General features: G+C 39.8%; 1 protein-coding gene across 1 annotated transcript in view; it reads left to right on the top strand.

Moving 5' to 3' along the window:
- Window positions 1–23,637, top strand: part of FAM185A (family with sequence similarity 185 member A) — a 47,270-nt gene extending 23,633 nt beyond the window's left edge. The window contains exons 6-8 of the mRNA XM_044423520.1: window positions 11,761–11,859; window positions 14,381–14,515; window positions 23,481–23,637. Of these exons, the coding sequence (XP_044279455.1) occupies window positions 11,761–11,859; window positions 14,381–14,515; window positions 23,481–23,596 (350 nt within the window). The 3' untranslated portion in view covers window positions 23,597–23,637. The remainder of the gene's footprint in view (window positions 1–11,760; window positions 11,860–14,380; window positions 14,516–23,480) is intronic.
- Window positions 23,638–25,317: the final 1,680 nt, after the last annotated feature.

Genomic DNA, 25,317 nt, shown 5'->3' on the forward strand with positions numbered 1-25,317 from the left:
GGCCAGATGGCCAAAAGAAAACCCAAGGAAGCACAGTAGTGCCTAAGGTCAGGAGTACCTTGTTGCTTAGGCAAGGCTTGACTGAGAGAGGATGTGCTCCCTGCTCAGGAGGGTCTAATGGCCATGCTGATGTGGGAAAAGCCACTGGTGACACACTGCCTAGGCAGATGCGAAGGCCACTTAAACTGGGTTTGAGGCCTGCATAGAAAATTAGGGTAAGGACCGAATTATAGATTGCAGGTCAATTCAAAGTATTTTCTTAAATTGATTTCCCATCATACTGCTTATTGTGCTGAATGTCTCCATGCCACTTTATATAGCATTGGAACTTAATTACTTTTCCAGCATCTTGTGGCTGAACAATCTTGCACTGTTAGTGGGGCTGAACTGCTGCCATCAGTGCAAGAAAAGTCTCAACACAAGTTAATAGTGGAAACTGCCAAATAAGACAGCTTTCAAAGGTTTCCTTCTGATTTTCTCAGATGCATTAATTTATGAGACAGAGTTAAATACAGCAGGCTATGTATAAACCATCCATCTGGTGACTAATGGAGTTTCCATTGTTAACTAGAGCCTGTACTTAGGCTAACAGTTAACAATAAAAAGTTTCATATTTCAGCTTTGCATGTTTTAGTGGTTGTATGACTTTATGGGTTATTGTTGAGATGTTTAAGTGTTGGCTAAGTTATTATAGTTCTAAAAGCTGCCATTAATTTTTAAAAGGCTATATTTTTGATTTTGTGGTAGATTTAATAGAACCAATATGACCTAAATGGTAAAGGAGCCTAACAAAAAGAAGCATTCAAAACCCTATTAAAAGAGAAGCCTATCTCATTCTCATTCTCATTCTGTGTGTGCCTCATGTACACACATATGCAAAATATGCTAAATAATTTATTTATTATATATTATTATTAATAGTTGTATGGTATATGCATCTATTTAACACTAATTTTGTATTATTTTGCTATAGACATATATAAAACAGTTATAAAACCATTAAAATATAGCACCGATAATTAACAAAGTGGGCAGCACAATCACACAGAGAAGGGCTCGGTGGAAAGATGGGCCCTTCATTGGATTGGGCATGCTACCTGCCTCTTAGATGCATACCTTAATGTGGCGAAAAGGTTCGGGGGAGTCATAGTGGCCAAGAGGAAGACTGTCAGGCGGTAAGACTAGGCTGGTCTCCTAGCAGGGTCATTCAAGGCAGAATGGTCAGATGTAAGGTGCATCCACCTTCCTCAAGAATAATGGCCACACATCAGCAAAGACAATAGACATCTCTAGTGGTGGTAGAGGCAGAGAAACTCCTCAAGAGCAGCTACTGGGCCGTCACAGCATCAGTTGAATGAAGATTTTTGCTTAGCTTGCCTCCATCATAATTTCAGATAGAGACTATAGCCAAGAAATTAGAAGACTGAGACCTGGAAGTGCCTCAATGAAGGTAGTAGAAAAAGGCATCAAATGTATGGTTCACTGGAGACCAAGGACAAGCTCATTCACATTATTATATTCCCAAATCCAGGCAGAAAGAAGAATTAGGTGTTTGAAATACAGTGCTGGAGGAGAGCTGTGTGAATACCCTGGACCAACAGAAAGATGAACGCATGGGTCCTGGATCAAATTAAGCCAGAACTTTCCCTGGAAACAAAAACAAAAAAAAAATGAAGCAGTCATACCTCAGGCACATTATGGGAAGGCAAGACTCACTGGGGAAAACAGCAGTGCTAGGGAAAATTGAAGGAGGAAGAGTGGGAAGACCAAAAAGTGATGGCTCAATTTCATAAGGGAAGCCACAGCCTTGAGTTTGTGAGACCTGATTAGGGAATGGACAGGAAGGCATTCATTCACAGGGTTGCTATAAGTCAAATGGTGTGCATTCCCCAAGCCTGTTGATTGGGATTCGGAGGAGGGGAAGCTGCAGGGGGAGGCCTTGGAATGTGTGAATGAGTCCTTATCTCAAGGCCACACTCCCCAGGTGCTCAGGTAACCTCTGAGAATAATTTAAGATGCACAGCTATCAGAAGGGGTTTTGGAACATGGGAGTTGCATAGGGACAGATGAAGTGGGTATGGCTCTCCACCCCATGGTGTGACATCAGCAGAGGAGGATGACCCAGTTAGAGGAGCAGTGTGCAGAAAGGAGGCATGCACATTTCCAAAAGGCCCCTCCCAAAAAGATGAGGCCCAAACCTACTCATAAGGAGAGTTCCTAGAAGTAAATACTAGATTTGGGTTCAACAAACAACTCTGTGCATGCTCAGAGATTCATTCGGGGTGATTGTGCTTCTCAAAAATACACTGGTCAATAAAGAATGTTTTATTGACCAGTGTATTTTATTGACCAGCAAGAGACATCTGTGGCTTGCTTTTCCAATAGTTGATGGACAAGGAAGCAGGAGCAAAGCCTGGTCCCTTGCTGGGAACCCAATGATTTGCAGGGGAGGAATGGATGGGGAAGGCTTCGCGCCTGATACCATGAGTAGGACGTGAAGTCATCTGTTAGAGAGGGGCAGACATGATCTCCAATGATATAAATAGGCTAGCTGAATGATTAACTTTCGCTGATAACATCATTACTGAATCTTGCCTATTAATATTTGTACTCTGTGATATATTTTGGAACTTGAGTTCCGAAAGAGTTTTGGGTGGATAAATAGATAAACTTTAACAGAATGAAGAAATACTATGAATTAAAACAGCAACCAAAGGCCAGGAAAGTAAGACAATGTTTTACGTTACTGAACAAAAATAATGGATTGGGGTACTTATAGATCACTGATACTATCATTGCTAGTTTGTTCATTGGGAGTTCTCTGCCAATGCTGCTGGTCAAATTTGTCCTAATAACTCCAGCCTTAGTGAATTGGGGTCTGTCCAACCATAGACCAAGGGCACCCCCGTAGAAGCTCACGTGCTGCATTTTGTTCACACACGTAATCCTTCAACAATGCTTGAGAAGCTGGCAGTTTTGGGACTTTTGTCTGTCTAAATGCACGTAAGATTGTGTGTTAAATAGCAGAGATATTATGTCATGCCATATTTGTGCACACAACCATGTATTCTGATCTTGTTGAGCATCCTCACATGCACAGGGAATACATTGTATGAACTAGCTCACATGTTTGAGTTCCAGTGTTTTAGGGATGCCATGCAGAACCCCAGATTACTTGGGAATGTTCGTTGTCTTTCATGAGGTGTACATTTCACATGGGATCCAGCTTGATGCTCTGTATTCATCCTGTTGAATTGGTGTGATTTTTCAGGTGAGGTAGAAATAGAACCGGGTTTGAGGTGACTGAGCAGTAATATACCTGTCCTGCTATGGCAGCAGAAGAGCAAGCATTCTGACTTGACTCACAGAAGAGAGGCTCTGTCTTCACATGAGCTCAGAGCATACTACCACGTTCCCTCATCTTTTGGCACTTCATTATAGAGGGGGATTTTGAAAAAGAGAATTCTAGGAGTTTGCCAAGAGTGACACTTTCTGTTGAGCAATTCTGCAGAATGGTGCACTGCAGCGTTGGGATTTTCTGCACAGCCACTTGCTCCTGTGCATTCCATTGCACGTACTTCAGCTCCATGAGTTTTGATACTGACTGTCAAGATTGGGCAGTCCAACTTTTTCTTGGAAAAAAAGCCAAATAATATGTTCTCTGGAAATAATGCTGCTTTCCAAGCACAATGTCTGCCAATACTTTTGTGATAAAAATACTGGATTTGAACAATCATTATTGATTGTCAAGACAGTATATCCCCTCCTAGGATGCCAGATGTTCCAAATGCTCAAACCAAGCTTCAGTCTGTGCTGACATCACTTGTGTGGTTTCTGTTTTGTATTTGTATCTGTTTCCAAGATTTGTTGAAATGCATAAGGCTCAGTCTGCCATAAAGTATTTGTCAAGCTAGAAACAATGTGATCCAGGAGTACACTCCTGCCAGACCTTTGGTTGTTTTTCGTATTCAGCAATTCTCCATCCCCATGAACCTGAGCATGCATTTTAAAAGCTCCTGGGTTCAAAAGACAGTTCAGAGTCTTGTGCTAGCAATGGCTGAAAAAGTTGACACACAAAGAATACTAAACAAGCACAAAATGTGTGCATTGTGTCTGTATGTGTGTATGTTTTACCAATGAGTTATATTTAGGTTAGGGTTGGGGATTCTGGCAATCTGAAACACAGCATTTAGCCAATATTCACACAAAGCTATTACCTTGCTGGATCATATACTGCATTGCACAAGGTCTGGGACGGAGGGTTTGATATTAGAAATCAAGGTTCAAATTCCTGGTCAGGTCGGAAGCTTGTTGGATGTCCTTGACCAAGTCAGTATCTCTTGGCCTAGCAAAATGCCATTTTCTGAGCTACTTGGGGAAAGGATCTGGAAGTAACTCTTAAGTCTCTCCTTAGTATGTCCCGGTGGCAGTTTCTTGCATGGTGTACTTCCCTGAGATGCCAGATTTTTTTCTTTACCATCTCTTCCATCAAGTATTAAAAAGTAGTTTAGTGCAAGTGATTCATGATGGCTTGGGGCCAGGGCCAAGGCTGAGGGGCAGTATACTACAGGTGAAAGCTGAAGAGAAAGTTTAGGGACAAACATGAAGGCCTACAGTAGGGCTGTACTTCTGAAAAGTGGCCATTCTCAGAGTAACAACGGCTTTTCCAGTTTCTAGAACTTTATAACCTCATAATGTGATTCAGCAATTCCCAGTACTTAGTCTGACCACCAATAGGCCCAGTTGCCAGAAGTATTATTATTTCTCTCCATCTGAATCAGAACAGCAGCTGTGGCTGCTATTAAAAAAGAAAAAGGCGGGTGTGGGGGACAAAACCTTTTTTGCCAAATGTTTGCTGGATCATGCTGAGAACCTCTGGCCGTACTAAACTGATTTGTTACACTTTATATTCTCTTAATTCAGCAGCTTTAAGTTCAGCAGCTTTATGTCTCATCAGTGCAAATGGGAAAGCAGAGAGGAACAGAAATAATTATTATTATAAAATTGATCATTGGAGAGGAAGTCACCAGTTTAACTGTTCTTTGGAATGGATGTTGGTTGCACACGTGTGTGCGCTCTCGTTCTTTGATATTCAGCATCAATCCAGCCATGGTCAAACGGAGGCTCAAGAATCGCATGTGGCTCTTTGAGTTTATTTTGTGACTCGCTGCTCGCCTCTGATGGTGCCCGCTGACACCTGCCTGCTGCCTGCCACCACTGCCCGTGGGTGCCTGCTTACCACTCTTTACCGCCACCTGCAGGAGCCCACACGCAGCTCTCAAACATCTGACATTTACCATACCTGGGTCTGCTGTTAAGCAAGTCTGGCCACTCCTGAATTAATTCTTGATTATAGGTTCCTGCAGTTCCTAATCTACTTAAATTTAAGTCACTTTAGGACTATTTTCCAGAAACAACTGCTGGAAATGGTATGTAAAGTATTTCTCTTTTGCCCTGCATGTCCCAGTTTCCATTGCTATAGCGTAAAAAACTGAACAAGAACAAACTTTCTAATTGGATGCCTTCACCTCCAAAATCTGGGTTCTTTTTCTAAACTGAAAGAAAACTTATCAAAACAGTTTCTGCTTTCACTTCTTTTACTGCGTTAAGCAAAACCAAATCTTTGATATCTTTCAAGAGTCCCACATCAGTTATCAAAGCTATCTGTGCCTTATCTTCAAGGATGATTCCTTTCTTTTTGTGCTCCTTAAACTATTACTGTACTGTGCAAACTGTTGAATTTAAGTTTGTGTCATTCTATTCCCAATGGGCACAGTCCAGAGAAGGATAGTGCAGTTAGTTCCATTGAAATGAATGAAATGTGAGACCTAGCTAAGTGAAATCCCATTGATTGCAGTGGGAACTGACTTCATCATCATCATCCTCATAAATTATACTATTATTAGTGAGCTGTATTGTACCCATTTTTCTCTACTAGTACCTATATATTCAGTGTTGCTATTTAAACATAGTGAAATCAGTTCAGTATCAAATCCATACAGTAGCGGCTACAGTTGCTGCAGTTGCAGATGTGGAACACTTTTAAACAACTAAAATGGTCAGTGCTATTTTAGCTTTTCAGGGAAAAAAAGCTCTATGCAGATCACCAACTGTTGAATGTGGGAAGAGAAACATGCATGTCATTCCTCATCTAAGCAAGAATATGAATAAAGAAGTCTGTTTCCACATATGTCAGTCTGGCATAGAAAGGGGTCACATAATTGTGCCAATAAAAGATCGAAGAGCCTACTTCAAACTCCAGGAGGCTCAGTCCCACTGAGATGGAATGGTTGAATGGCCTGAATGAGGGTTGGGGAGGACTGTAAGAAAACCACCTAAACGATCCCAACATACATTCCAGATCACTGACAAGCCCCTGAAACTGATTTTATGGTACTTAATATTACGTCAGTATAACAGTACCTTGAATAAAGATTGGCTTCAGAAGGAAAGGGAAAAATGTGCCTGCCTTTTTCCAAATGGCTTTTGCAGTGCAGCAGCAAGGTCATTGCAAGCAGCATTTTACTAAGCTGACGAAGAACAGAGGAGCAGGAGAACTGATGTGTGTTGTTACCAAGTAGGAGGAGAACGCTTTCTTTGGCTAGTTCATGTTGTACACCTGCCCTGATCAGTGTTGAAGAAGGTCCTGACTCGATGCTTGTTAGTTTGGGAAGGCATAATAATATGCATGGACAAAGACTGGGAGAGGCAAAGATGACCATAAGTTCAAAGATGGGGAAGGGAGAAATTTGTCCATCAGGATAACACCCCAAGATAGAAGGCCTTTAGCAACATTCCAGAAAAAAAATAACAGGTTATTCTGTAAATAATAATGCCAGAGGCATTCCCGGAACACATGGGCATAAAATCTGAAATTGCTAGGCAACCAGCAATAGACAATAGGCAAACACCTCCCTTCTGACTGGTAATTGGGTGATGTCATTTTAGATGAGAAGATAATTATCTCATCACTCATTCCTCCCCTTATTGCCCCTGTGCTCTACATAACAAGCATATAATAACACATTTCGGAAGAACTCGATTTCACTTCTTCACTTTGTACTCTGATCATTTTACTTCAGTTGTTTTTTTTTTTACTGGACCCAAGGATGTGGTTGGCTATGAACCTTTTTAGATTCTTAGATCCTTGCCTTTATACTTGGACTTGCAAAAGATCAATCTTTTACTTTCTAGAATAGAATAGAATATTCTTAGAATATTTTGAAAACTTGAGATTCTGTCTTATTTCTGAAGCTAGAACTTGGAATCATTTCCAAACTTGAAGGCATCTTAGAACCAAATTTGATTAACTCTTTTAATCTCAAATTCAGTTAACCTCTTGAGTGATGTTATATTTTAAATTCTGGAACTGGGTGCAAAATTTTGATTTAATATCAGACTACCAGAATTAACCCCTTACGACACAGAAACGTTTTATTTATTTCAAGCCTATGGAAATTCAGACAGAAAAATTCCAACAACTTCGAGCATACCACAGCCAGCCATGTTGCCTAAACTTCCTTAGCACTGTGCCTTTAATTATCACTTGGGGGGCGGGGGGAGGTCCCTGTAGCATCTACATTAAACTACAAAGGAGTCAGGTTTAATTCTTAAGTCCCTACACTTGCCTTGTCTGCTTTAGTTTACCTGTTTGCTGTCATGAATTCTGCTGGGGAAAGTCTAGGGAAATTTAGAAATGTTAGTATGTTTTAGTTTAGCTTTAAAAGGCAAGCACACTTCAAGAGGATGACGATGGGGTCATATTATCCAAACAACATTGCTGGAAGCCCAGTATGCTATCTGGCTTACTACATTTGTAATGCCAACTTGGTCAACCATATTTCTTTTAAGTAATCCTAAAGTTATGTTGCATTGTCCTTCAGTGTGAATAATGTAATTATAAAGAAGTTTCCACTTTATTCTCATATAACCACTACTTGTCTTTATTTTATTTCACTTTATTTTATTTACAATTAGAGTGTTCATGTGCATTTTAATTCACTTTTGGGTCTGTGATGATGTTTGCTTGCTTGTACCTGACTTTTTTTCCTCACTGGAGTATCTCAGACCCAGTTGGAGTGCCTGTAAAGCTAAACAGGAAAGGTCCTTAGCTGGACTAGGTTGAAAGCATTCTTTAATCCTTGCTGGCCTTCAAGTCCCATCAGCCCCAACTAGCATGGCCAATGGCCAGGAATGCTGGGAGCTTGACCCAAAACATCTGTGGGCCACCCAGGTTGAAGAAGGCTGGTATACACATTGGGACTGTGAACCAGCCAACAATCTCTGCAACCAGCCTTGAAAAGAAAAAGAAATAAAGATGCATATTTCCCACCACTCTTTCCTCCCAAGTTCTCTTGCAGCACCAATGAAAAGCTCATAAATGCTGATTTGTTAATTTAAAAAAAAATCAAAATCCTGTCCTGGCGGCCTTATGGAAGGCTTTCAGTAGAAGGTTTCCCTAAGAATTTGCAGTTTCACACAGAAACCCCTATTGACTTGAGGACTGGGAGCACATGGGTGTTTACTGAGCATTACATCCTGAGGCTATTCCTTCCATTAGGCTGGCTTGGGCAGCGGACGCTTGGGAGGCAAGTGGGTGAGCCTTGGGGAGATGCCCGAGGCCAGATCCGATTGTGTCGGGGAGACCACTCTGTCCTCCCAAGCCAGCCTGCTGCCCCTCCAGTGCATCGCCCCATCACTAGTGTCAAAGCAAGGCTCAACTGCGAGGCCAGTTGGCCTCCATGCAGGAGAAATGTCTGGCTCTTCACCAAAGACAGCAAAGTGTGCTCAGCCTGCCCTTTTTTCGCTTCCCTGACTGCCCAGAGAGCCTTCAGGCTATTGGGTAGGAGAAAAATGCATTGAATAAGAATAATCTGCCTGCTTTGTTCTAGGTCAGGGGTCGGCAACCCGCGGCTCCGGAGCCGCATGTGGCTCTTGAATGCCTCTGCTACAGCTCCGTCACTTGCGTCACAGCTGCCGCCAATCTGCGGCCGCCGCTGGCCGATCCGCAGCCCGTGCTGGCACAGCGCTTGGATAAATCGAAGAAAAGAAAAGTTTCTGAAGAAAACCAAACATTTAATGTTACTTGGGTAGATTCATTTGCTTTTACTGCTGACGAACTTATGGGGTTTGCTGTTTAATGCATGCAGCCCCTTAGCACTGACTTTGACTCTTCAGGAAGCTGTTCTCCTATTCAAAACATATGAAAGGAGTCCTACTAGTTTATAATGTAAGATTAAAAATAACAGTTTTTAGTGACTGAACAAGAGCTGCAGCTAAATTATAATGAAGATATACATAGCATTAAGGTAAAAATGATATATCATTATTATTATTATTATTATTATTATTAGAACATTTCTATGCCGCCCCTTGCAGAAGCCTCGGGGCAGCTTACAACACAATAAAATACAATACAAAAATAACAATATAAAATTAAAATTAATAATATAAAATAAATAAAAAATATAAACGATATAAAAGGAGTTAGAAAAGTTAGAAAAGAAAAGAAGAAAAGGAAAGGAAAGGAAAAGAAGTCGCCCTGGCACATATATATATGCAATGTGTCAGAATCCCGGAATCTCAATTTGAGAAGAGGAAATAAAACTCGAGGTCTTAGGAAAGATCAATTGTTATGAACCTCCGCGTCTTTATTGTCTATCCCAGGTTCCCACAGTTGACTCACAATAATGCAGTTACCGGGCTAGCAGAGATGAACTCGCTGCAAAGCTTCAATACCATTACAGGGCATTTATAGGCACACAGGTACAGGGCAATTGATGACAGAATGCAGAGGTTACAATAAGATTCTGAGGTCATCACATACAGAACAGATAAAGAAATGTCAGTCAATCACACTGTAACAATGAGATTAGTATTGACACTTAAGTTGAGTAACTTGAACCCATCTCCAGGTCTGCTCAGACATGCAAATTCAAGCCACTAGAAACTATTCGTGATAAGCTCAGACCCTTATCTCAACTCTAAACATTCTGCATGATCAGGGCACGTGAAGCCCTCTGGGCTATCAAAAGATTATTGTAAACTGAATTCCAACAACGACTATTTATAATGGATATTTGGGCTAAAATGGCCTACTGTAGCCTACAGCTAAAGGTGAGAGAAAGGAGTGGGGGAATGCCATTTTAAACAGTGACAGCTTGGTTTTGAGAAGGAAGACAGGATTTGATCCCACAATGCAAAGGCACACAGGTTTAATGCTTTTCAGACAGGATTTACCCAAATTTTCCCAACAAATGTTATCTTCATTTTAGATGTCGAAAGGGTTTGCGGCTCCTGGTGTTTTCTTTTGTGTGGGAAAGGGGTCAAATGACTCTTTGAGTGTTAAAGGTTGCCGACCCCTGCTCTAGGTCTTCAGCACAGACACAGACCCTGTCACACTATTCGGTGTATTCTGCAGATACTGATACTGACAAAGAACAACTTTTCTTCAACCACAATGGCTGTGTGCCAGTCTCCCCTCTTTTTTCTCATAGACAGACATCACAAAACCCCTTTTGGAGTATAAGGGAGGATTGGAGCTGACTTTAGCATGGATAGTTAACATTTCTTGAAAGCCAAATGATACCGTCACCTTCCCAGATGACATTTGCTGGCAGCTATTCCTTTTCTTTCTAATATTTTCCTTTCCAGTTGATTTCTGTGTTCTATCAAAAATGTCCTGTAATGGCTTCTTCCTACCCTGTGTGTGTGTCAGTGTCAGAAGGGGTGGGGGGATCTGGCACATCTGTGGACAGAAAAACAAACCTATAAACTAATTCTGTAGGATTGTTATTGCTGCTTCACAAACCTGAAAACTCTCTACCTGAATCCAGCAAAACGTAGAAGCACAAGCCCTAAAAGTCCTACTTCTTGCCCAGTTTGGGAGTTTCCAAACAGTTTTCTTATTTGTGTTTTAAAGAATTTCTAACCAGTTCTGGTTTGTTTGGGTGTGTCTCTCTGTTGACATGTTTCTGTCTTTATTTGCATATATAGGACTAGGAAGATTAAAAAGAAACACACTTAAATGGACACATATTTAATAAATTGTCATACAACTTTTCCTGTTCTTTCCTAATAAATTCTTTGGATAAACACATACTGGAAAATTACTGGCAATTCAACTGCCAGTGCATTTCCTGTTGTTCATCTGGGTTTAACTTCTCATGTATTTTGAGATACTCTTCAGATTTCATAATGTGTGGGTTTCAGCTGTTTAAGGAAAACAACAAACTTCTTTTGTTCCCAGCAGTTTGTGCACATTAACTGTTTGCATATTCTAAGAAGGCAAACATTTTGTTTTAGGTGTGTACATGGGGGAGCTTACTTATTTGAAGTCAGAATAGTATGCAGGGACAATTAGAGAGCAATATTATGTCTGTTATCACTATGTCCTTTTCAAAACATGCTCCTTTTAAAATAGTTCATACATTCTTTTGCCTTTGGCTGCTCTTCTGAAAACAAATATATCCGTGATTATCAAGGAATATCCTGACAAGAACTGAGTTACATTACCTTGTCTGAACAAATGCAGATGTCTTCTCTCTATGTGTGTTCAGTGAGATTCAAGTTAACTAGTAATGTTTAAATATAGAGAGAACACTGTGTCCCTCTCTCTGCTCTTTTGGAACAAAATCTCCATGACACTGCTTTCTATACACCCCCAAGCAAATCATTCTAAAAGACTATGTTAACGAGCTCCACCAAATATTCCAGTTAATTCATTAGATTTGCACAGATCTATGTTCTTTTATTTTTCAGATTCCTCAGAGGGATTCCTGAAAGCTTCTTCATGTCAAGGGGCAATAGATGTTTATATTATTAGTCAAGAGGGGGAAACTAATTTGAAAACACAGAAAGGTTAGTAAGTATGTTTTAACATGTATTTATTTAAGGATTTCTGAACTAAGCCTCTAAGAACAACCTCTTTCAATGCAGCTTACAATCAGTATAATAAAAACAATTAAAATATAAAACTGCTTGTAAAATTTCAGCTAAAATAGGAACATGGGCACACCCTAATCCATCCAAGCAATCCAGATAAAATAAATGGACAAGTTTAATGTGATTCAAAGGAAAGAACACCAGGGAATTTTTAGAGTTTCATCATGTTTATTCACAAGTAAGTTCTTCTGGGTTCAGTGGTACTTAGAGCCAAAATATGTGTGATATAACACATATCACACACATATGTGTAACTGAATTTAAGCAGTTACAGTGCTTAGTTTTTTAAAAAACTGTCAATAGGCAGGATTGCAGTATCCATATAAGGAACATAGTATGTTGAGTACAGGGTAAGTCTTTCCCCAGGCCATGGTTTCACTAAAAATCCCCCTCTCCATGAAGGTACTATTAGCCTGGGATAAAAACTGGTTGGCTTCAACTTACAGCAGTTTTAGGGTGTGGAGAAAATGTTCATCAGCGCCATTGGTAGAGGAAAAGGTTAACCCTTCTCCAGCTGCAGCAAGCTCCCAATCCTGCTTGCCTCTCCCACCCCAAGGCTATCTAATCTGCACATTCATTCTTTGCACACAGTTAGCATTGCACATAGTTTGCTCCGTACTCTCCAGTAACTGTGTTTAAGAGTGTGGCCTTAGATTAAAATGTGGAAACTGATAATAAAGCTTTGCACTAGTTACTGTTATATTCAATTAATTTTTACTGGATTATTTTCTCTTGTTTTTTCCAAAATCTGTATTCAGGGTCACTGCAAGTGCACTTTGCATGCAAACATAGTGATATATTATATCTGCTGGGGCCCAGTAAACCATTAATTTGTACACTGTGTAGAAATGTCTTGGCATAGGCTGCAAGAACAATATTTCTGTGGACCTGTTTTCCTTCCTGATAAATATGTGATAGATACTGTGTTGTTTGCTGAATTCGTTACACAACTGTGATTCCACACAAGAGGGAAGAAAACTTAGAGGGTCCATTGACCAAGACTTTTACTTGGCTGGATTACCTTGGATTGGCAACTGCAGCTTGTCCAGACCCAAACTGGCGTTACTGGAGTGAAGCCAAGAGTCAGGGACATTCTTTCAAGATAGTATGCACTCTGTTTTTGTGCATGAATGCAGAACAAGCATGCTTGAAATGTGAAAAGTATTTGTGCAGTTGGAAACGAAAAAGTTATTAAGAAACTGGTTAAGAAGATTTATATGCATTGCTTCTGTTTTTACTGGCTGGGATCCTGCGTTTGCTCACACTGATGGGAATGTTTCCTGAGCACAGTTGCACAGATGGACACTTCTGACAGAAGAAGCGGATAAGTGACTCCTGATCTGATCTTTCCCCTGTGTCCTGGAACATTTAGGAACCACCTGGAATAATTGTGGAGGGTATGCAGGGGAAGAGGAAATGAGCAAAACTAGCTCTCCACCCTGCCAGTGGGATGCTCCATCGGATTTCAGTCCCATCCATGAAGAGGAGCCCTCCCATATGTAGAAGCCTAGTAATCTTCGAAGCCTATATTTTTCTTGGCTATTTAATCCACAGGACCCCTATTCAGAGAGAAAGAACCCAACCATTTAATTAATTTAGGACACAATCCTAGACATGCTTAAACAGGGGAAAAAATCATACAACTCTAAGCATTCCTCAGTCATCCATGTGGCTATGGATCTCCCTGGTGTTGTCGCTCACTCTCCTCCTCAGCTATCTCAAAGGGTTTTTGTTGTGAAGATGAAATGGAGAGGGGGACAATGTAACCTGTGTTTTTTGCAAGAGAGGAAAAAAGAGGGATACAAATAAAATGATAAAATAAAATTGCTGGCAGACAACCCAATTTTAACCCTTTAGCCACTCTGTAGCAGCAACTCTGTGGATCGCTTTGTTTGCAAAAAAGGGGGGGAAATGAAACAATGTTAGGTTCTCTCCCAAGTTCCACATGGTGGAAGGAACTGCACTGGAGGACAGCAGGGGTTGCCCAGTCTTGATTTAGACAGTGACATTCCAACAGAGGATGCAAGGGGTTCTCCCCTCCTTTTTTTTTTTACAACAGTTCTGTGCAAGTCATTTGGTATTTTGCCATTTTAGATTTCCTCCGAAATTGTAGAGTTCAATTTGAGGCTACCTGATAAAAAAGGAACTAATGACCCTTCCTCACAAGAAAAAGTAAGATGTTAGCACAAGGATCATTACTCTAGAAACTTCCTAGAATAGTGGAATGATCACTGAATAGAATAATGGAGCACTCATTATGTGGATGAAATCATATGCAGTTCAAAAATCTTTCTCCTTGGTGCAAGAAATGCAGTCAGCATTTTGTTTTGGGGCAAAAGCAGCTGCTTCATCTTCCCTCACTGATTGCTCCTCTGGGGCCACTGGTCAGGCTTGCCATGTCTAATTTCTTGAACTTTTTCATTGTTATGCATAACAGGGTCCATTACTGTCAAGGTACCTGCCACTCTTAAAACTTATCTGCAGTTATCTGGAAACAAGGTTGAGGTCAGCCCAGAAATCCAGTTGCAAGATATCCAGAGTGCTTCCAGAGAGGATCACTTAACTGTTACTGGTGAGACTAGTACTATCATCCTAATAAAACTTGATTTCATTAATGAATCAAATTCCTGTATGATCAATGTGTTTATCAGCATTTGTTCAACCCCTTTCTTGGAATACATCTGATTATATTCCAGATTCTTCTCCTTTGTTAGTCTTCAATTGACATCAGTTCCTGGGTCATGCTTAGATGCAGATGAGGAAGGAGGCAGGCATTATGCAGTCTGCTTCCAGGTATCACTAGAAGGGCTACTTCTGTATCACTGAAAAGGGAGCCCAGAAAGGATGCTGAGTTGGATAAAATCTCCATATGTGTAGATGTAAACATAGAAGAAAGTGCTATAATTTAAAAAGAAATACAACACATTTCAACACAGTGGAGAATACTGTGGGCCTTCTCAGTCCTTTCCCCAGATGCTGCCCACCAACTTTCCCCAGTTGATGGGCAGTTTCAAGGTTGTTTTCTCACAACCCACACCTGGCTGCTCTCCCTTCTTAAAGCTCTGTAGGATGAGGAGCTGGATGTGCCAGCCCCTCAAATAGAGGATGCCTTTAGATAGAGGACTGTTTTCTGTAAAATAGGGCATGTGGCTACGCTATTAATCATGGATACTAGAGCAACGTCGTATCTGTGCCTGTTCAATGCAATGAAGAATGGTGTTCCTCATAAAAATTCTAAGCACTGCTTGTGTGCAGTCATGCTTGAGCTGCACAAAACATTAGGAGTTTTGAAAAAAAGAACTTATTTCTTTGCTAAATGGAAAATTCCCGTGCCACACAGCACAACCAATTTTAGCTATTTTGAGCTTCTGAACCAAGAGATTATTTCAGAGATATTGCACTTTCTGGGAAATGGCTAAAATTGTACATCTCTTGGGAATGGACATTTTTTGGTAGGAAGAAGAAATTGATTATTAAGTCTATTTTAGACTTTCCTAATGTGATCTGCTCTGTGTTTGAATATCCTTTGGGAATGTAGTGCTCCAGAAACAGTAGACATACTAGCATGAATCCAAGATTTTCTTTGCTCACTATAGAGAAAAAACATAAAAACACTGAAGGTTTATTTTTATAAATCTTGATTTTGTAGCATAATAAAATGATACTATAAATTAATAACGTAAAACAATTATTTTAAAAGTCATTTCAATGCAGCGTTTTTGTCTGGCTCTAAATATGTCTTGATACTTTACATTCCTGCAAAGTGCTGGTATAGATTATTTCCATTCAAAGAAGCCCAGTAACTTGTTTCCCAGATGACCATTGCATAGAGGGATTTCTGACCATTGAATCAAGAATCCTTACTTATACCTTGTATTCTTCCATCCATATACCACAAAGTACATAATATTCTTTGCATATCAAGGATCTGACATGGATTATACTCACATGGGCAAAGTATACCTGATCACTTTTTAGTCTCGAAAACTTTTCATTTGAGGATTATGTTTACCAATGCACTTGCTTATGATTCTGATTTAAACAAGTGTGTCCCACACAAGCCTATTAAATCACAACCCAACATGGAAGGCTGTATGAGATACTGAAAGCAAAACTGACCAAAAATCCATTCTAGGGAAGCCCATTTCTCACTAACTTTCTTCTTTCCTTCTGGTCTTCTGCTATATATCCTTTCAAATTTATTTATTTAATATCTATGAATATTTAGTTGACTTGAAGTTGACCCATGATTAGTTGCAGGAAAATGCTTTAGTATGACATGGACCCAGTTTCAAGGTAATATCAAATTATGAGCTACAGCAAACCCTGAGCTCACACTCTCATCCCCACACTCCCTTCTTATCTTCAGTGCATGCTGGACTATGATTTGGTAATTTTAAACTAATCAGTTCTCTTATAACCAAAGTCAAGGAACTATGTTTAGTGAACAAGCCAGGATTGTAAGCCATGCTTGATTCTGGTTCACAGAATGGTTATCTGTGAACCAGAACCAGCTGAAAATGAGTATTTTTAAAAATACCCTGTGAGCCCTACTGAAAATCCACCCCTGCTGAAAAACCACTGCAAGCAGGCTTAAAAAACCTCCACTGTCATCAGTGGTGGTTTTTAGAAACTTGATAGCAGTAGGGGAGGGGTGGTAGGAGTGCGTGTGTGAGGGAGAGAATGGGTTCTTGATAATCATGTTGGGGCTACATGCCAGCAGAGGGGTACCCCCCGGGGGGTGTGGCACCACCCGCTGCAGGCTTGCCCAGAACCAATTTGATTCTTGGATTGAGAAACATTATTATTTATCCCTGGTTAAAGTGTTCAGCGTTCCTGTGTTCAGAAGTAAAAGGGAAGTCTGGTTAGCTAAAATTAACAACCAGAAGCTTTCAATCTACTTTGACATGTGAAAAGATGGAAGGGGGATGCTGAGGCCCAAGGCTCACCATGGTTTGCCCATGTAAGGAGACAATTGTAAATTTGGAGGGCAATATTGAATGCAATTCAATATTACTTGTGCTTCATTGATCAAACTGTTGTCCACGAAAATGTAATAGAATTTAAAAAACAAACATGATATAGTCAGGGAAGGTCTTAAACAGCTGTTACAGAACTTCTATTTCTATCAGTTATTTTATGTTCCCCAACCAAGCAATTTTGTGTCCAGATTTACTAAAAATAATCCTGCAAAATTTCATTGGAAGGGTCATGAATTCAGTTCTTCATTAATTGCAGGTTTGGGTTGTCTGGGTTTGCAAGTCTCAGGACAGCCTTGAATTGGGCTGATCTGAATTTGTGCAAAATATAGTAGCTTGTGCAGGAACATGATGTGACAAATCATGGGTTAATTAACTGTGGGCTATTCAGGCCATGACTTGCTGCCATCATGACTTGCTTAATCAGCCCATGACTTGCTGCCATTACGTACAAAATGGGTCATTGTGGGTGTTTCTAATGTATCCCGTTAAGGAGCATGTTGAGTGAGGCTTAAAATATCTTGACCCTTTAATGTTAGTGTAAAAGAATGTTCCTATTAGGAATAAGGGAGCAACTCGGCCTCCCCTCGTTTTAAGAAGAACGGCCCTGCTAAGAATTCTGTCACCTTCGTATCAACAAAGAGAAACATGTTTAGAGAATTTTGTTTTAGAAAAGTTAGCTAGCAAATGTAAAAATAAACCACCCCTAGCAGTTCTAGCAGAGATTCCCTTTGATGATTTAGCATAGAGGTTTCCCAGATACAAGTGCAAGAAGCTAACCAGGCCTTTTCTTCCAGAAGATACAGTGCATTGTAGATTCAATATATCAACATGGAGGCCAGCTATGTAAATTACATGCTTGCCAGCTACATTTGGACAGATAGAAAGTGCAAGGAAGCAATTTATAGCATTTTTATGCTGCCTTATCTTAGTACTGTAGCAATTGCAAATTAATAAGTGGATTCCTCCATCTGTTCATATATACTCCAGAGGAAAAAATAATGAAGGCACTTTCAAGGATGTATCTTCTGCTTTTTATCACATTAGCTTTATCACTTTTTATTGCTTAGTATATTAAGGTTTTAATTATATTTTCTATAATGCCCTGATATTGTAAGATGAAGAATATATTTTCATGCATTAAATAAAACTAATTTATGAATTTATGCTCAGTGGATGGCTTGAGACTTGTCAACAGACTTTAAAATCCCCTTGTTCTTAAAGGAAATAGGATAACTTCAAAGAAAAGGTCAAATATTTTACTGACCCCCTTGAAGCAACACTAGGTGCCATATAGATCATTTGTATTATCTGGGTATATATGTATTTATTGGATTTGAATTGTAAGCTTTCCAGGGACACACTACGTATTGAGCGGGGTGAAAAATACCCAAGTAAAATAAATATGGTCATAACTATATGGAGTATGGATGCACTTTTAAAACTGTGAGCACAAATTAAACATCTCCTCTGCAAACCAAGAATGTAGTAACAAGAGGGATAGGACTTTACTCTTCAGTGACAGGTGAAGCAAGAGCAACCACAGACTAAGACAAAGTCAACCACAGTTCTCTGTTTTGACGTACTTCACACACTTCTGTATGAATGACTTAGGAAGTGAGCAAAGCTGTCACACATCAACCATGTGAGTCACTTGTCTCTTGGCCATGTTCATATCAGACCTACCATGAAGTCTGATGTTACGGAAAGTGGTACATCAATCAGGTTGGTTAAAGATGGTTACACACTTTTGTTTCTTGGAATTACCTAGTTCAGGGTTTCAGGGCTAGGAACCAATTTGAGTTGGGAGTACTAAATTGTTTCCCACTGTGTGTTTCACAACCAGATGACATAAGTGATTGTGACCACAGTCACTGATGTCCTTGTTCTTCTCATTTTGCCTTTCTCCATGCTGGGAAAGGCACAGACTTCAATGCCTCTCTCAGCTCATCTGGCCCTAGGAGGAGGAGACGCACCTGCCAGTGCTGGTTGGGTTCCTGGTTGCACCAGCCCCATGCCTTCCCTCACTGGTGATGATGGAGCATGCTAAGAAAAATCCCCTTGCTATCTCCAATCACAGATCCCTCCCTCTGACTGTTCCCCATTTCCTTAGCCTTCTAGGCCAGGAGATGGTGGTTTGAGGTCAGACTTGAGTTGGGCAACCTTGATGGGCCAGATGGAGAACAATTGTGGACCGGAACCTCTTAGATTCTAGCCCCACCTAGATTCTGACACCATCAAATGGCAGCAGTTGTTACACACGTGTCACTGTTACTTATTTACACACCGTATTACATAGCACTGCAACCCTCATGGTATTGGGACATAAATGCCTCCTGTGTACTAGACATATGTATACAGCTATACACTCAGGGCAAGGTCTACCATCTCAAGACTTATACTGACTTGCAGAAGGACTGACATAAGTCTCCCACTTGAGTCAGCACTCTGCAACAGAATCCAGGATATTAGTAGCCCTTCTCAATCAAGTGCAAATAAACTGAACTCGAATCTTTGAACATAACACAACATGTGTGTTGTTTTTACTGTAAGCAAAACAAAGACAATAATAGTAAGCACTTTACAAAGTCGCCAGTCTTCATAAGCACCTATTGTCTTTTCCCTTCCACTTGATATAATTGTTGGAATAACATCAGTTCTTTTGCTTTAAACACAGAACTCATGTCAATGTAGCATCTAACAACTCAAGTGGAGGTGAAGTATGATTACTCAGATGGGTTTTCTAGATAGTACTTTTTCACTTACAAAATTCTTTGATGGAGAGAGCTGGTCCCCAAGTACATTACATTATACTGAATTCTAAACAGGACAGTCTTTCATGTGTAAAAATAAGGCATGGATTTGGTTAAGTGTTCGGAGTATGAGAAGCTGCACCTTGTTTCATATTATGGCAGGGTAAATCTTAAATCCAAAGCAAAACAAAAAACAAACAAAAACATTATTTTGAATACTGTAATTACTGTTTTGTTGTCCCTAGTTTTATATCCTGTAGATTAAATACATGGTTTTCATAATTTTTCCTGTGAGTGGGATGCTAATTTTATCACTTTCAATCTCAGGTCATGATCTAATTATTTGATTCTAATCTAATTACTACATTAGATTCTGACATACCCTATACTCATAGGGTATGAGTCATTTCAACAGCAAATTCTTGGGGGAAGAAAAGATGCCTCAATTAAGTGCTTTTGCCATAAATAATTTCAAGCACACATGCTGAACAAGTTTGTACAGATAACATCTTTCCAACTCAGCTGTATTCATTTTACAAGCCCTTGCTGGAGTCCAGCTGTGGTAACCTCTTGAATGCAGTTCTGCTTTGATTAGCTCTTGTGCTCAAATTCCAGATGTTTAAAAGATTTTGGAGGATGACTTTCAAAATAAGATTGAAACAGAAAAGCCCCTGGATTCTAGTTTGTATAGAGTGACCTTTGGTTTTAATTTCTGAAAACAGATGCTTGTGTATTGTTGTCTTCACCTAAATCTTCACTGCTAGAGTGGCTTTAAAAAAATAAGTGCTGGGTGGAAAATGCTCAACGTGTGAGGCCATAAACATGAACAAACTGTTAATGTCCAGAAAAAAGGAGCTGTACAAAAAACAATATTTTTGCACAGATATGCAAAATCCCTGAAGGATTAGGATGTCAAGTAGAAATGGGGAAATGTATGCTTGATAGCAAAGAAGTTATTTGAGGCACAAAATGGGTCTTTGAGGGAGAGTTGACATTAAGAGGAGAAAAGAAAATAGCCAAAGAGATAGTCTTCATCTGGATTGTCTGCTCTCCAACCCCAAGGCCATCTAACGGTATCCGCCCTGTGACACTGAATCTGGAAAAAGAGGGAAGCTGGTTTTGGCTTTGCTTCAGTGTGAGCCTTCCTTATAATATCTCCATTGCTTTTTGCAATTGGTGCAAGCCACTTCAAGGACTGCAGTCAAAAGCACAGTATAAATCTACCAAACAAATAATGCCAGATATACTAGCAGGATATGAAATAATTGTAACAATCAAAGAAAAGACTTTAAGTTTGAGTAAGAGCTCATTGGATCCCTAATATGCAAAAGCATGTTGTTATGTGTATCCTCTTGTACCTGAAATATATTTGCATTGAAAAGGAAGATAGCTACAGTTTTTAAAAGGACTCTTGCAAGGTAGGCCCATGTATAGAAGCAGGTTTCTGTCCAGCGGGTGATATGAGCCCAGATGTGTGCATTATGGATGGTGGATTTCATCCATCAATGGAATTCCATTGAACTGTCTAAGCCTTCCCCTAAGCCTTATGGTGCCCTCTGGATGTGTTGGAGTACAACTCATAATCCTCAGCCACATGACTGAGAATTGCAGTCCAGCACATTTAGAAAGCACCAGACTGTGGAATACTGATCTGCATGTAGCTTTTGAAGCCAAGGAGGACTAAAGTTTGGAGGATCATGTTCAAGCTCGCTGAGATTTTCTGAATTGCACCCTGAAAAGCAGATCACCGTGTTCTCATTTTCGATTATGATTTGTTTTGCTTTTCATTTGAATGAGAAAAGCACACGTTGCAATACACCTCTTTTGGAAGTGCACCGCCAGACATGCACTTTCTGCCATAGACTAATCCATGAAATGTGCATTTTAAAATTACTTCCTAAAATACACATTTTGAGAATGCAAGCTCAGAGATGTAAGCTTCCACTCATGTTTGGTGTTACCAGAAAATCTGAGTTCGGAACTAATCAAAATTCTTGTTGTTGTGTATCTTTCCAAAAGCTGGTAACTATCATCAGCATATTCAAATGTTATTTTAATTGTTAATATTATTTATTCATTTTATTCCTCGGCCAGGGCGACTTAATTTATATTGTTAATTTATATTGTTTTATTGGATTCTATTTATTTATGGTTGTGAGCCGCCTCGAGGCTTTGGCGAATGGGGCAGCATAGAAGTCCCCTAAATAAATAAATAAATAAGCTGTGCATCATGCTAAAGGCTATAATAAAGGTATTATTTTGAAAATTCTATGGATGTCAGTTGCTATTTGAGTTATATAGCACCCTTCTTCACAAGGACCCTAATGTAACCAATGTAGGTTTTATTATTTATTTCATTCCACTTATATGCCACCCCATAACTTGAAGATTCTCTAGGCAGTTTACAAATGCTGGAAACAGCATACAATACAGTTGATAAAACAATTATTAAAGCAAATAAAATAATAGATAAATCATCTCATGATAAAATGTAACCCACATGCAACATGACAAATACAACCAGGAAATTAACAAACCAAAAATTAAATAATCCGTAAGAAAATATAAAATTATAAATTAAATAAATTAACCAAAAGCTTGTTTGAACAAAAACATTTTCATCTGGCATCTAAAAGAAAGAAGAGCTGGCGCCAAGTTTATGTCTCTGGGAGTGAGTTCCGTAGTGCAGGAGCTACTGCTAAAAATGTCCCCCTCCTAGCCCCTTCCCTTGTACTCTCATGGGGAGGGGGGATATTTGGAGGAGGAGTTCCAAAGAGGATCTAAGTGGGCAGGTAGAAATATGTGGAGAGAGGAGTTACCCGAGTTTTGTTCTGTTTTTAATCTACATTTCATCTTAAAGGCATGTCAGAAAGATAAATATTTAATTTGTAAAATATAAGCATTCTCATTAACACAATTTAATCAACAATCATGGGTTAAAGTATAAGACATTGACCCATTTCTGGTGAGATTTGAAGCTTACCAGATGGAACATGACATGGAAGACCCATACTTAAGTTTCTGTAAATATAGTGGGTGGTTTGGTCACGCAACCATCTCTATTGAACTCTCCCCATTCCATCTTATAAGAGGAAAAATATCTGCATATATGCAGTCAGTTTTCATTACAGATATCTCTTGCAGAAGAGAATTGGATGTACACAGTGCTCCAGATGTGCATTGATTTGCATTCATTGGCTTAGCATCACAGAAGTGTGAAGGGAGGTCTGTATTTGCACTGGAGCTGTATTTTCATTTGCCAAGCATCCATAAGCTTGCATACTATTCCAAGTGGCTTTTAAATGCAGCCTGTGTCTCTGTGTATATGTAATGAGACTTGCTGGATTATGACCAAGCTTTTTAGCATCAGGGTTGAGGCTTTGAGTAAAAATTCCATGGTTTGGCAACACTGTAGTAGGTTTCACAAAAAAGACATGTATTCCCCATCTTGCAGCAGTATGATTAAGACATGGGGCAGTACCTTATTATGAATCAGCAATGGGATTAAGATGTGTGTCTTATTGTATATTTCATAAGCAGCAAGTTCAGTTTAGAGGAAATATTTTGCTGATCTGAGACAATATTCTATACACTGTTGATGCTGAGTGAGTACCCTGGTTCTGTAACTGCAATCACTTATGTCTGATAGAATACCTTAGTTTGCTACTAAGTAGGTACAGAAGTGTATTTTCAAAATGTACCAACTATGTCCAATTAACTCCCCTTTTGACTTTTGAAAATCAAAACTTAGGAAAAAGGCCTCATGGCAGTGCATGAAATTACTAATTTTTATTTTATCTTTCAGGTTACATGAATCAACAAGCTGAAAAAGAGAAATGTATTAAAGCAGAAACACACAATGGTGCAGTTTATCTCAAAAGTCAAACCTGGTTCCAGTCTGTGCATTTGACGTCTTTGTGATAGAAGAATAATCTTCACTTACATAAATCAAGGAAAACAAAGAAGGATGGCTGTGAATTTTATGTTGGTACTACTTTAGCATGAATGTGTGAAGAGTGGGATCTCAACCAGTTTTGTATTACAATGTACTGTTTTTGTGTTTCTGATTCTCCCTGCCTCATGGCTTCAAATTACTTCACCCTCACCATCTTTTTAACTCTGCCTGGCACTGGGTTTAGCTTCCAGAGAGTGGTTTCCATTTGGCCAGTGCTGCAAAAAACAAAACAGACCTCCCCCAGACTGATTGCTTGTTAATTTGTGTTAGCTGTGTAGATTGCCTGGGAGGTCTCTTTATCTGCCCAGATGAGAGGGGTAGCAGTGCTTTCAAAGGGTGGGGTTCACCTTTTTAAGAAGAGAGACATTAGCTGTCTTGCCAAATTTATGTCAGCCTATATTCTTAGTGCAGTCAGTCTTGATAGTTTGCTGTTTCAGCTTGTATTAAGTTTGCAGCCAAAGACAATTTGTAATTCAACTGATTATACTGGATTGGGTAAGTCTAGACAAAGTAAATGCAAGTAGGCGTGATGAATCATTGATAATTTTCAAAATATCAGTAGCTTACCTTGTGCTTGCTCATTTCAAAACTCTGATGGGTTAGCTGAAGATATTAAGATTTATTTTCCAAATGTGCACAGGGATGATGAGCAGCAGAGAACAGGGATTGAAAGGCAATAGTACGACTAGGAGATATTGCACCAGGATAAAGCAGAGACAACATATACAGAAATAAAAGCACCCTTCCCCCACCCAAGCATTAAACCCTGGAATCCAAATGATTAAGGCTGGCATTGTTTAGAAAGAGTAAGTCAGACTTAGCTGTACTTTGATTAGACTGAAATATTATTATGTTCAGGTGGTCTTCCTTGGGTTGACTAAGAGTACAACCCAGTGCTTTCTGTTCCAGCTGCATGCAACCCTCCATTAGATGCTTTATGTGCATCTAATGCACAGAGTGAGGTACAACAAAGGTTCTCTCTGCCATCATATGCTCAGTGTTGTATCCCGCGGTTTTGCAGATGAGACCAGAGACCAGTTGGTATTTTTAAGAGGAGTTTATTACCTGCAGGGACCAACATTCTAGTAAGAATGCGGTGCCTGGCAGAATGGCAACAGGATTTTTATACTTTTACAATCAGCTTGCAGACAAATATGGGAACAATGGGAAGTTACAAAGTCACGTAGGCAGCAGTTAAGCAAGTGAGATACAGAAGCAGATTGGTTAGCAGTAAGTCTATCTTTTTAATTTACACCTTTTAGAAAAGCTTTGCCCATTACGCCTTTGGCAAGCTTTTTTCCATTTTCTGAGGGAATGCCCTGAGACAGCTGATAGACATCCTGATATGCTAGTGCTGTCATGCTAATCTATAGCCTGGAGAGTCATGCCTATCATGAATGCCCTGAGACAGCTGATAGACATTCTGATACGCTAGTCCTGTCATGCTAATCTATAGCCTGGAGAGTCGTGCCTAACATTCCCTACTGGTCTTTAAGGGAATCGAATCGTTGATTCTGAGGCAGGGAGAGAGCGGTAGCCATCGAACCCTAATTGTGCCCTGGCGTGGAGCGTTAGGAGTTTGACCACCTTGACGCGTTTTTGAATGAATCGGGTTAGCCAACAGAGCAGGACAGGGCCAAAAATAAGGCAGAAAAACAATCCCAGTAGGGGCTGACCAAGGAGGAGA

The sequence above is a fragment of the Varanus komodoensis genome, unplaced genomic scaffold (genome assembly GCF_004798865.1).
Source record: "Varanus komodoensis strain SLA01 unplaced genomic scaffold, ASM479886v1 scaffold13_3, whole genome shotgun sequence".
Classification (NCBI taxonomy): domain Eukaryota; kingdom Metazoa; phylum Chordata; class Lepidosauria; order Squamata; family Varanidae; genus Varanus; species Varanus komodoensis.